General features: G+C 35.8%; 1 protein-coding gene across 1 annotated transcript; it reads left to right on the forward strand.

Annotated features, from left to right (window-relative positions):
* Positions 1 to 835: 835 nt before the first annotated feature.
* On the forward strand, positions 836 to 1,785 carry LOC141685138 (uncharacterized). Its single transcript, XM_074490259.1, has 2 exons — positions 836 to 931; positions 1,054 to 1,785. Exons 1-2 carry the CDS (start codon positions 836 to 838, stop codon positions 1,783 to 1,785), a joined length of 828 nt encoding a protein of 275 aa, XP_074346360.1.
* The last annotated feature ends 10,059 nt before the right edge of the window (positions 1,786 to 11,844 follow it).

Raw genomic sequence — 11,844 nt, forward strand, 5'->3', positions numbered from 1 at the left:
AAATACTAAACAATGGGCGAAAATTATACAAGGACGATACGAAAGTTGGTGAATCTAGTGGTGCCTGTAAGATACGTCAATAGCAGACAGCAACTCGGAGTCTTCCCCGATTTAACCGCACATGGCCGGTCTGAAGTTAAATAAATTTCTTGCTTAACTTTTCTTTTAAAGCTTTTGAGTGCTTGTAATTGTTAGATATTGTGAGAGTTGCCTAAAGTTTGAATAAGTCACAGCTCATTTATCTGGATAAGATTAGTTTCTCATTTAGTCCTTAGTTTTAGTTGATAAAAACGTTTAAGTTTATCCAGTAGTTCTTTTTTTATAAGATAAGTTATTTTCTGTAAGTCTATATATATAGGCAGTTATTGAACAAATAATATAAGTTTCTTTCTCTTATTCAATATCAAATAATTTAGTTCAGAAGCTATCAGAGCTTACATCCTACGGGCCGTGATGCAAATTTTTTAAGTGTACAAGTACTATCCAGAGTGACGCCGTAAGGCTGTTGTAAAAATGTCTACTTCTGGCAGTACTTCATCTTTGATTCCGATGTTTAATGGTGAACACTATCACATATGGGCTGTTAAGATGAAGTTTTATTCGAAGTCGCAATGTTTATGGAATGTTGTGCTTTCTGAAGATGATCCACCTCCCTTAAAATATCAAATTTTCACTAAAATTTTCATTCAGCACTTACAGATCAAATTTTCACTAAAATTATGGACCTGGAAACACCTAAACAAGTGTGGAAGAAGCTCCAAGGTGAATATGTGGGTAATAGTAGAGTCAAAGCTATTAAACTTCTTAGTTGAAGAGATAATTTGAGCTGACGAAGATGAAAGAGATCGAGTCTATCAAAGATTATTCTAGCAGATTAATGGATGTTGTAAATCAAGTAAGGCTGTTTGGCGAGGCATTCACATATCAGAAGGTCGTTGAAAAAATCAAGTTTCAATGCCACAAAAGTTCGAATCCAAGATCTCTGTAATCGAAGAGTCCTGTGACATGAAAGAACTTACAATTGCATAGCTAACTAGCAAGCTTCATGCACAGGAACAAAGAGTTTCGATTAGAGGTGATGTATCTACTGAAGGAGCATTTCTAGCAAATCAGAAAGGAAGATATGAAGGACCTTCAAGGAAGGGAATCTTTTCACCATGCTCCCACTGTAGAAGAACTAATCACGTTGACAAAGATTGTTGGTACAAAGATAAACCGTCTATTCATTGTAATTTCTGCAAAAAACTTGGTCACAACAAGAAGTATTATAGAGCCAAAAAGAAACAATCGGAGCAGCCAACACAACAAGTAAACATGCTTGCAGAGGATGACAATAATGATGAGCATTTATTTATGGCATCACAATCAATTGGTTCTCAAGATCTAAATACTTGGTTGATTGACAGTGGGTGTACTAGTCACATGACCAGGTATTTATCAATCTTTATGTCTATTGATATATCAGTTCAACCAAAACTTAAGCTTGGAAATGGTGATATTGTGCAAGCAAAAGGTAAAGGACAGGTTGCTATCAACACCACGAAAGGTACCAAAATCATTGCAAATGTTCTTTATATTCCAGAATTAGATCAAAATTTGCTTAGTGTTGCGCAAATGATAAGAAATGGGTATGGGGTCTCTTTTAAAGATACATATTGCTTGATTACTGATGTACGCGGCGTAGAGATAGCAAAACTGAAAATGACAGGAAATAGTTTTTATTTAAAACTTGATTTAGTTGAAGGCCATATTTTTAGTGCTAAGATTGATGAAAGTGTTGTTTAGCACAAACGATATGGTCAATTTAATTTGAAGTCACTGAAATTCATGCAAGAAGCCGGTATGGTTGAAGATATGCCCGAAGTTACAATTAATACTAAAATTTGTGAAAGTTGCGAGCTAGGGAAGCATCATCGACATCCATTTCCTAAAATTTTGGCCAGAAGGGCTATGAGTACACCTTCATTGAATAACAACTTGTAGAACTTAAGTGGAATGAAAATTGAGATTAGTAGAGATGTGAACTTTGACGAGGACTCGTATTGGGACTGGGATTCGAAAGAAGTCCGCAACTATGATCTTACCACCTTATCAACAATAACACCAGGAAATGAAGCTACATCAAATAAAAATCAAATTGATGTAGAAAGAACTTCAGATACATCCGTGTTAAAGGTGCGATCATTGGCTGATGTGTACGAGAGATGTAACCTTGTACATGCTGAACCTATAAGTTACAAAGAAGCGGAAAAAAATCAGAATGGGAGGAAGCAATGAAAGCTGAAATAGATGCCATTGAAAGGAATAAAACTTGGAAATTGGTAGATTTGCCAGAAGGTAAGAAGGCAATTGGCGTGAAATGGATTTTTATAACTAAATTTAATTCAGATGGCTCAGTCTTTAAGCACAAGGCCAAGTTTGTTGTGAAAGGCTTTTCTCAAGTTGCTGGAGTTGATTAAGGTGACACTTTTGCACCGATAGCCAGACATGACACGATACAGCTACTACTTGCTGGTCAAAAAGGATGGGAAGTGTACCACTTAAACGTTAAATCAGCTTTCTTGAATGGTATACTTCTTGAAGAAATTTATGTTAAATCGCCAGAAGGCTTTGAAATTATCGGAGAAGAACATAAAGTGTACACGTTATATAAAGCTTTATATGGGTTGAAGCAAGCGCCGAAGTTATGGTATAGTAGAATTGACTCCCATATGATTAAATTTGGATTTAGTAGGAGTGAAAATGAAGTTACTTTGTATACCAAACAAAATGATGATGGTTTGCAACTGGTTATTTCACTTTATGTTGATGACATGCTTGTGACAGGAAGCAACCCACAAATGATCAAAACATTCAAAATGGAGATGCATGATGTCTTTGAAATGTCTGATCCAGGTATCATGAAGTACTTTCTTGGAATGAAGATACATCAATGTCGTTTAGGTATCTTCAATTCTAAAAAAAATGCTATTGATATTCTCAATAAGTTCAAGTTAGATTCTTGCAAACAAGTAGCAACTCCATTGGTAAAAAATGAGAAGTTCTCAAAAGATGATGGTGAGAAGCTTGATGACTCATCTGCATATAGAAGCTTAGTTGGCAGCCTACTGTATTTCACGACAACAAGACCTGATTTGATGTTTTCAGCAAATCTGTTTCGAGGTTTATGAGTTCACCTAGCAATGTTCACATGGGAATAGCGAAGAGAGTGTTGAGGTACATAAAGGGTACACGTAATCTTAGGATATAGTATCTGAAGACAGGAGGAGTTAAATTGGATGGTTATCATATTGACATCAAAGGAGTTAAGTTAGAGGGTTATGCTGATAGCGATTGGGCAGGAAGCGTTGATGATATGAAGAGTACTTCTGCTTATGTATTTACAATTGGTTCAGGGGTGATCTGTTGGAATGAGAGAAAGCAAGAAGTAGTGGCGCAATCAACTGCGGAAACTGAGTATGTCTCTCTAGTAGCTGCTTGAAATCATGCAATTTGGCTAAAAAAATTGCCGAGTGATCTAGGGCAGGAACAAAGCTCACCAAAAGATCTTTCCTGCGATAACAAGTCGGCTATTGTAATTGCTGAGAATTCAGTACAACATGGGAGAACCAATCACATAAATGTAAAGTTTCACTCTATTAGAGAGGCTGAAAATAATGGTCTTATCAAGGTACATTACTGCTCAACTGATGTACAGCTTGCTGACATTATGATGAAGGCACTTCCCAGGTCAAGGTTTGAGTATCTTCGAATGAAATTAGGGATGAATATGGTAAATCTCAAGGAGGAGTGTTAGATATTGTGAGAGTTTTCCTGAAGTTTGAATAAGTCCTAGATGACTTGTCTTGATAAAATTTGTTTCTCATTTAGTCCTGATTTTTAGTTGGTAGAAACGTTTAAGTAAGTTTATCTAGTAGTTCCTTTTTTATAGGATAAATTATTTTCTGTAAGCCTATACATATATGTAGTTGTTAGGAATATGTGTATTAGTTTGATGATAAGTTAAACAAAACACTTAAGTAGAAATCTAGTGTTTGTAGCCTCAACGGATAAGACCATTCTGGCTATCCGTTGATGGAGTAGCTTTACTTAGAAATAAGTTTAGTATTGTAGCAAATTTCAGTTTCTGTATTTAAGTTATAATTCTTAGATGTTGTGGGAAATTATAAGTCATGTTGACCACTAGTGGATATGCAAATATGAGGGCTAATTGTAAATATTTCATGCCTTGTAATTTTGTATAAATGAAGCAGTATCAACTGATAAATTAAAGGCCTTCAACGGATGAGAAACAAAGCTTCAACGGATGTCTCTAAAGCTTCAACGGATAACACCCATCAACGGATGAGTGCATCAACGGATAAAGCTTCAACTGCTAATACATCCGCGGATAAAGCTTCAACTGATAAAGCATCAACGGATAAAGCCATCAACGGATGAAAGCTTCAACGGATGAAGCTTCAACAGATGCTCAGTTCAATAGCAGTTGACAGTGACAATTCATAAGCTGACAGAGGCACATGGGTTGACAGAGATAATTGGAATGTGGTAGCCTCTTGGAGGAATCAAGAAAATGCAGCATTTCCATTCTGGTGCAAACAAGGAAGTATTCAAAGATTCACAGATTATCCTAGATTGCATTGGATAGAGAAATGAAGAAGAAACATGTGAAGAACCTTTTTAATTGTATTTGTACTTTTGTCTTCACTTGTAAACTTGGTGATATAAAAACCAAGTTGCAGCTAGTAATTAGAGTGTAAATTTTTCCAGAGCTGTTTAGAAAAATCCAGAGAGAAAATCATCTAGTTTGTACTAGGACGCAGCTGTGATCAATTCTTTGAATCACAGATTTTCTGAAATACACATCTCTGGTGGAACAACAAATCCACCAGAAAAGTTTTTGAAGCCTTTGTGTTCTTTAAATTTGTGTCTTGAATATATATCTGTCTGCACCTGCTCAAAGCAATTCACACACAACTGTTCATCAAAACACTTAGCCTTTGAAACTGCTCAAAACTTGAAAAAGTTTTGAGATTTACATTCAACCCCCCTTCTGTAAATCTCATTGTTAGTTCCTTGGGAATAACAATTGGTATCAGAGCAAGCTCTTAACTTACAAAGAGTTTAAAGATCTATTCTACTAACATCATGAGTAAGAAGGATATTGGTGTAAAGATTCCAATCCTGGAAAGAGATAATTATCATCACTGAAAAGTGAAGATGCATCTACATCTTCTCTCTCAAGATGAAAGCTACATCAACTGCATTGAAAATGGTCCTCACATCCCTCACAAGGTGGCCACAGCTGCAACTGCCATAGTTGCTATTGGACAGTCTATTCCCAAGCCAAAAGCAAAATGGACTGATGAAGATATTGAAGAGGTTCACAAGGACAAGAAAGCCATGAACATTCTGTTTAATGGCCTAGATCAAGATATGTTTGATAATGTCATTAACAGCCAAACTGCTAAGGAAATTTGGGATACTGTGCAACTTATCTATGAAGATACTGAACAAGTTAGAGAAAACAAAATATAGCTTCTCATTCAACAGTATGAATACTTTCATTTTGAAGAAGGAGAATCACTGAATGATACCTTCAATAGATTTCAGAAACTGTTGAATGGATTGAAGCTGTATGGCAGAGTGTACCAAGTCAAAGATTCCAACTTAAAATTTCTGAGGTCTCTACCAAAGGAATGGAAGCCTATGACTGTTTCACTAAGGAATTCTCAAGATTATAAGGACTTCACACTTGAAAGATTATATAGAATTTTGAAGACCTATGAACTTGAGATGAAGCAAGATGAGCTGTTGGAAAAGGGAAAGAGAAAAGGTGGATCAGTTGCACTTGTAGCTAACAATGAGAAGACTAAAGCCAAGAATGAAGAAAAGACAATGCCAAGTCTCAAAATTGGCACAATCAAATCAGAATCAAGCAAGGGAAAGGAGCAAGTAGCTGAGATTGAAGATAGTTCCAGTCAAGATGACTCTGATGATGTTGATGAACATCTGGCTTTTCTGTCCAGGAGGTTTGCAAAGATGAAATTCAAGAAAAATGCTAGATTCACTAAGTCAAACAAGAACATGGTGGACAAATCTAAGTTCAAATGTTATAACTGTGGCATAAGTGGATACTTTGCAAATGAGTGCAGAAAGCCAACTTCTGAGAAGAAGAAATTTGAGCAAGTGGATTACAAAAAGAAATATTTCAATTTGCTCAAACAAAAGGAAAGAGCTTTTCTGACTCAGGATGACTGGGCAGCGGATGGAGCCAATGAAGATGATGATATGGAATATGTCAACCTAGCCCTGATGGATAATTCTGATGAAAATGAAACTAGTTCATCAAGCAACTAGGTAATTACTAATGACCTCTCTCAGCTCTCTAAAATTGAATGCAATGAAGCTATAAATGATATGTCCAATGAATTATATCATTTGCGTGTTTCCCTTAAATCACTAGCTAAAGAAAACACAAGAATTAAAGAGAATAATTTGTTTTTGAGTGATAGGAATGCTGTGTTAGAGGGTAAGGTAATTGAGCTTGAAAAGATTAAAATCAAATGCTTATCTGTTGAGAGTGAACTAGAAGAATCTGTTAAGAAAGTAGAAATTCTTTCTAAACAATTAGAATGCGAGCAAGCTGTAATCAAGGCCTGGAAAACATCTAGGGATGTTAGTGCTCAGATTGTCAAGGTTCAGAGAATTGAATCACTCTGTGAGAATGCCTGGAAGAAAAACAAAAAGGAAGTAGAATTAATTGATGGATTGTCAACGAATGTGGAATCAACGGATGATGAAAGTTATCCGTTGAAGGAAGAAAAGGAGCATCCGTTGAAGGCTCATCAATTAAAACAGGAAAGTGATTCTAAAAAGAACAATTTAAAAAATCTCAATAAGAAGTTTGGTTCAACTTCCAAGAACTTTGTCAGAGAAGAAGCTAGCACATCCAAAGATGCCAGTAAGGTGAATATAGGACACATGACTTTAGATCAGTTGTAAAATAGGCTTAAGTTGGTTGAGGATAAAAATGAAACTAAAAGGAAATCTAATAGAAATGGGAAGGTAGGGATTAACAAACACAACAATTACACACCTAATAAGTATGCTCCTAGAAAAAGTTGTGTGCATTGTAAAAGTGTTAATCATCTATCTGCTAACTACAAGTCTGTTAAGAATGCTCCCATGCCTTTAACTCCTCCCATGCCTAACATGTCTATGTCACCTCTGCATGCTATGCCTGTTATGTCACAACAGAATCCTCATGCACATTTTGCAAACATGCCATATGTTAATAATCCTTATTTTGCTACATTCAGTATGCCTCAAATGTCATACAACATGCCTATGTGGAATAACATGTTTGCACAATCTATGCCTTATCAAATTCAACCAAATGTGCTAAATGATTCTGTGACTAACCCTACACTTCAACCAACTACATCTGAGACCAAGGTTGACCCAAAGTTACCTAAGTCAAAAGGTGCAGGAAGTATGAAGTCTAGGAAAAAGACTAACAAGGCTGGACCCAAGGAAACTTGGGTACCAAAATCAACTTGATTTGGTTTTGTTGTGTGCAGGGAAAAAGAAAGAATCTATAGTACTTGGACAGTGGCTGTTCAAGGCATATGACAGGAGATTTCACCCTGCTCACAGAGTTCAAGGAGAGAGCTGGCCCTAGCATAACCTTTGGAGATGACATCAAAGGGTTCACTATGGGATATGGCTTGATTTCAAAAGAAAATGTCATCATTGATGAAGTTGCATTAGTTGATGGTCTCAAACATAATCTATTGAGCATCAGTCAACTATGTGACAGATGGAATACTGTTTCCTTCAATTCTGAAGCCTGTGTTATCACAAGTAAGAAGGACAACAAAGTGGTTCTAACTGGAGTTAGAAAAGGGAATGTGTACTTGGCTGACTTCAACTCTACAGATGCAGAATCAATTACTTGTCTTTTCAGCAAAGCAAGTCCAGAAGAAAATTGGCTATGGCACAAGAAGCTGTCCCATTTGAATTTCAAGACAATGAATGATCTAGTCAAAAAGGACTTAGTTAGAGGAATGCCTCTAGTGGAATTCTCAAGGGATGGACTGTGTGATGCTTGTCAGAAAGGAAAGTAAAAGAGAGCATCATTCAGTAAGAAGCTTGAATCAGCAATTGATAAACCATTAAACTGCTACACATGGATCTTTTTGGACCAGTCAATGTATTGTCGATTTCAAGGAAAAGATATTGCGTAGTGATTGTAGATGATTTCTCAAAGTTTTTATGGACCTACTTTCTTGGATCAAAGGATGAAGCTAGTGAAATCATTATCAATCACATCAAGCAAGTCAACAATCATCCAGATTTCTAAGTAAGGAATATCAGTAGTGACAATGGAACTGAGTTCAGGAATTCTACCATGAGGTTGTTCTGTGAAGAAAATGGGATCATGCATGAGTTCTCAGCTCCAAGGACTCTACAACAGAATGGTGTGGTGGAAAGGAAGAACAAATCACTAATTGAAGCTACAAGAACAATGCTTGAAGAGTCAAAACTCCCAACATATTTTTGGGCTGAGGCTGTAAACTGTGCATGTTACACTCAGAATATTTCTCTAATCAATCAGGCAAAAGGCATGACTCCATATCAATTGTTCAAGAGAAGAAAACCAACCTTAAACTTTCTTCATGTCTTTGGTTGCAAATGCTACATTCTAAGGAATCAACCTGATCACAAAGGGAAGTTTGATGCAAAGGCTAATGAAGGGATATTTGTTGGTTATTCTGCTGGAAAATCATATAGGGTCTACAATCTAAGAACCAACATTATTATGGAATCTGTGCATGTTGTGTCTGATGATAAAAAGATTGATGGACTAACAGATGAGGGACATCATGAATGACTCAAATTTAACAACATTGAGATATATTGTGATGATAGTGAAGATGAGAATGATGGAGAAGGCACCTCGAAAAGGATTCAAAATCTGCCTTTGGATAATGCACAAAATGCTGCATCAGTTGAAAGTCATAATTCAGCATCCGTTGATAGAAGTAATGCAGCATCCGTTGAAAGACAAAGTGCATCATCCGTTGAAGTACATAATGAAGCATCCGTTGATCATAGTCTATCAACGGATAATCAATTTACTTCATCAGTTGATAGAACTCCCAGTTCCTTTCAAAGGATCAGTAACTCAGGGGGAGTTTCAACCAATCAACACTGTGACACCCTCAATCTCGGGGTTAGGAAATGAGGACTCACACACCTCTAATCTAATAATTAAATAAGCATAAACCCCGATTAACTACTAACAGGATCAACAGGATAAAGTATGAGACAAGATTACAACTACCAATCATAAAATATAACTTACAACCCCAAAAATATTATTAAATAAACAATATCGATTCCGGCTGGGAACCGACAGATAACCCATTGTATCTTTAAACATTTCCTTCTAGGCGCGTGCTCACTCAAAAATACCACTACCTGCTCTGGCAACCGGAAGCCCTCAACACAGTAGGGACCACCAGGTACGCTCTTACGAGCAGTGCGCCTAAGCCTGACCATCTTCTTTCTTAACTGCCATGGTTAGATTAAAACAAAACATATGAGTATAAAACTCAGCAAGTAACTATAAAGCAGTTCTACAATATCAAATCATAATATACTTTACCAAACTCAGGGCATTCTACTTTATTTGTTCTAGGTGGCAGATTTCCAGCTTTTGGGTTAAGGAAAGGTTTTGAAGGATAATATGGGGCTTTCAAGGAACAAGGCTCAATGCAGGACGAAAGCCGACATTCATCACAAATCATTAAAGGATCAGAATAGATCATTCAAAAGAGGAAAGCAACAGTATTTCAATATATGGAATCAATTATATGATCAACAGATTTAAGAATCAGGGTTCTCGAGCTTTAAACTTCACATTAACATAATCAACTCTTTTCAAAACAATATAAACCATTTTCATTTTCAAGAATCAATTTACTGAACAGAAAGTTTCAGTTCCCTTTTAAATAATCACTTAGAACCCTTGATTAGATCACTTTATCTTTCCATTTCATTATAGTACGGGTGATCAGCCCGTACCAACCTCCATTCTGGTCTTTAAGGTACCAATCGACATAATTTCAGCCTTAAGTTGGACTAGCCCCGCTAGCCTCTTACCATCACTGGACTAGTCCCACTAGCCTCTTACGTCCCAATCCAATCCATCAGGAATTCGTTTGGAAAACCTCGAGTTGGAAAAACAAATAGGTTTTCTAAAATCCATTTTATCATTACCAAGAATATGAAATCATTCAGACTCTTTCGAGTTGAAACTCATTCTTAAGTCAGATAAACAAGGATAAACAAGGAACAATTCTTAAGTTAGATTTTAAGAAAAACAAAGTTCAGGGAATGATTCAAGGATAAACAAGGAACAATTCTTAAGGATTCTGTATCAAGGATAACAAGGCATTTAAGTTAAAAGGATCAACATTTGTCTAGGGATCAATAGGGTGATCAGGAAATAAAGTATCATTAAACAGGGTTCACAAGGATAATTAGAGGGTTCAATACAATTCATGGCTTAATAAATAACCGGAACAGAAAGGACAGATTATCAAAGGGTTGAATCATTATGCTTATCAATAACAGTTTATCAAGAACAAAGGTAGGGTATCTCAAATCAATATCAGGGTTTCACAATTCAACAGTTCAATACTCTACATGGCATGAACAACATTCTCTTTATAACCATTTACACAAGTAATCAGAGTTACTTGCCTGAATTTGCTTTCCTGAAGGTTGAACTACTGCCACCTAGTATATCCTTTCCTTTCCTAGCCTGAATGCCCCCACGCTCCGAATCTACAATAAAACCAAAACCTTAATCAGTTTCTCAACTCTCGTTCCCAGAACGATCACTTAATACGATAACTCGATTATATCCTTGACTCGAGTATACGATTATAACTTATACACATAAGCACATAGCACATAGCATATAACATATCCCTTTCTCGTAACTTTTATATCTTTATATACTTAACAATCAAAGCGTACTTGCTTTTCCTTATTTTCTCAAATCACACTAATATAATTCTTACGAGTACATGATTTATTTACAATTAAAACTTTACGACCATAACTATCACTTATGGTTTTCGAAATCAATCAATCTCCACCTTAGCTCACATAAACATATAACATAATCAAAAATCTTTAAAAAGAATCATTTTCTTCTCTTTTAACATCAAAATTCGAACCCAAACAATCATGTAAATCACATAATCTCTAAAATTACTCAAGCATTGACTTAACATCAAATCAATTCCTTTTATTCCTATATTCCATTCGGCTATATCCACAAAACACAATTCAAGGGTCGAACATTGACATGCAAGCATTAGATTTGCTTAAAAACTTGAGATTATTCAAACACTCATCCTTTTTAGCTTATTTTTAACTTGACATTTACATGCAAGGCTATACTTTAACATGCATCACTAATTCTTCTTGCAAATCAACATGCAAATCTCGAGACTAGCTAATTAACCAAGAATCAAGTTACAAAATTTTAACTCCCTTTTCATTAGTACAAAACTCGGACCAAAACTTAGCATGCAACAACAATTTCACTCCTTTTAATCCATTAACCCTTCTAATTACAATCCCTAATTATTTTATTCAACAATAAAAATCAAATTAATCACTCCAAGGATCAAAACCATTCGGGTTTTTCAAGAAAACAACACATGCAAATGATTTCTCTTAATCCTTCAATCACAAATCAACCCATAATCAATTCATCAACTCATATTCTAATAAACACTTATCAATTTAACTTTTAGAAAT

This window comes from Apium graveolens, chromosome 9, assembly GCF_009905375.1.
Source record: "Apium graveolens cultivar Ventura chromosome 9, ASM990537v1, whole genome shotgun sequence".
Taxonomy (NCBI): domain Eukaryota; kingdom Viridiplantae; phylum Streptophyta; class Magnoliopsida; order Apiales; family Apiaceae; genus Apium; species Apium graveolens.

Coding starts and splice junctions, on each gene's coding strand:
- LOC141685138 (XM_074490259.1), top strand. CDS start 836: ATGAAAGAGATCGAGTCTATCAAAGATTATTCTAGCAGATTAATGGAT. Junction 932..1,053: donor AGGCATTCACATATCAGAAG/GTCGTTGAAAAA, acceptor CTTCATGCACAG/GAACAAAGAGTTTCGATTAG.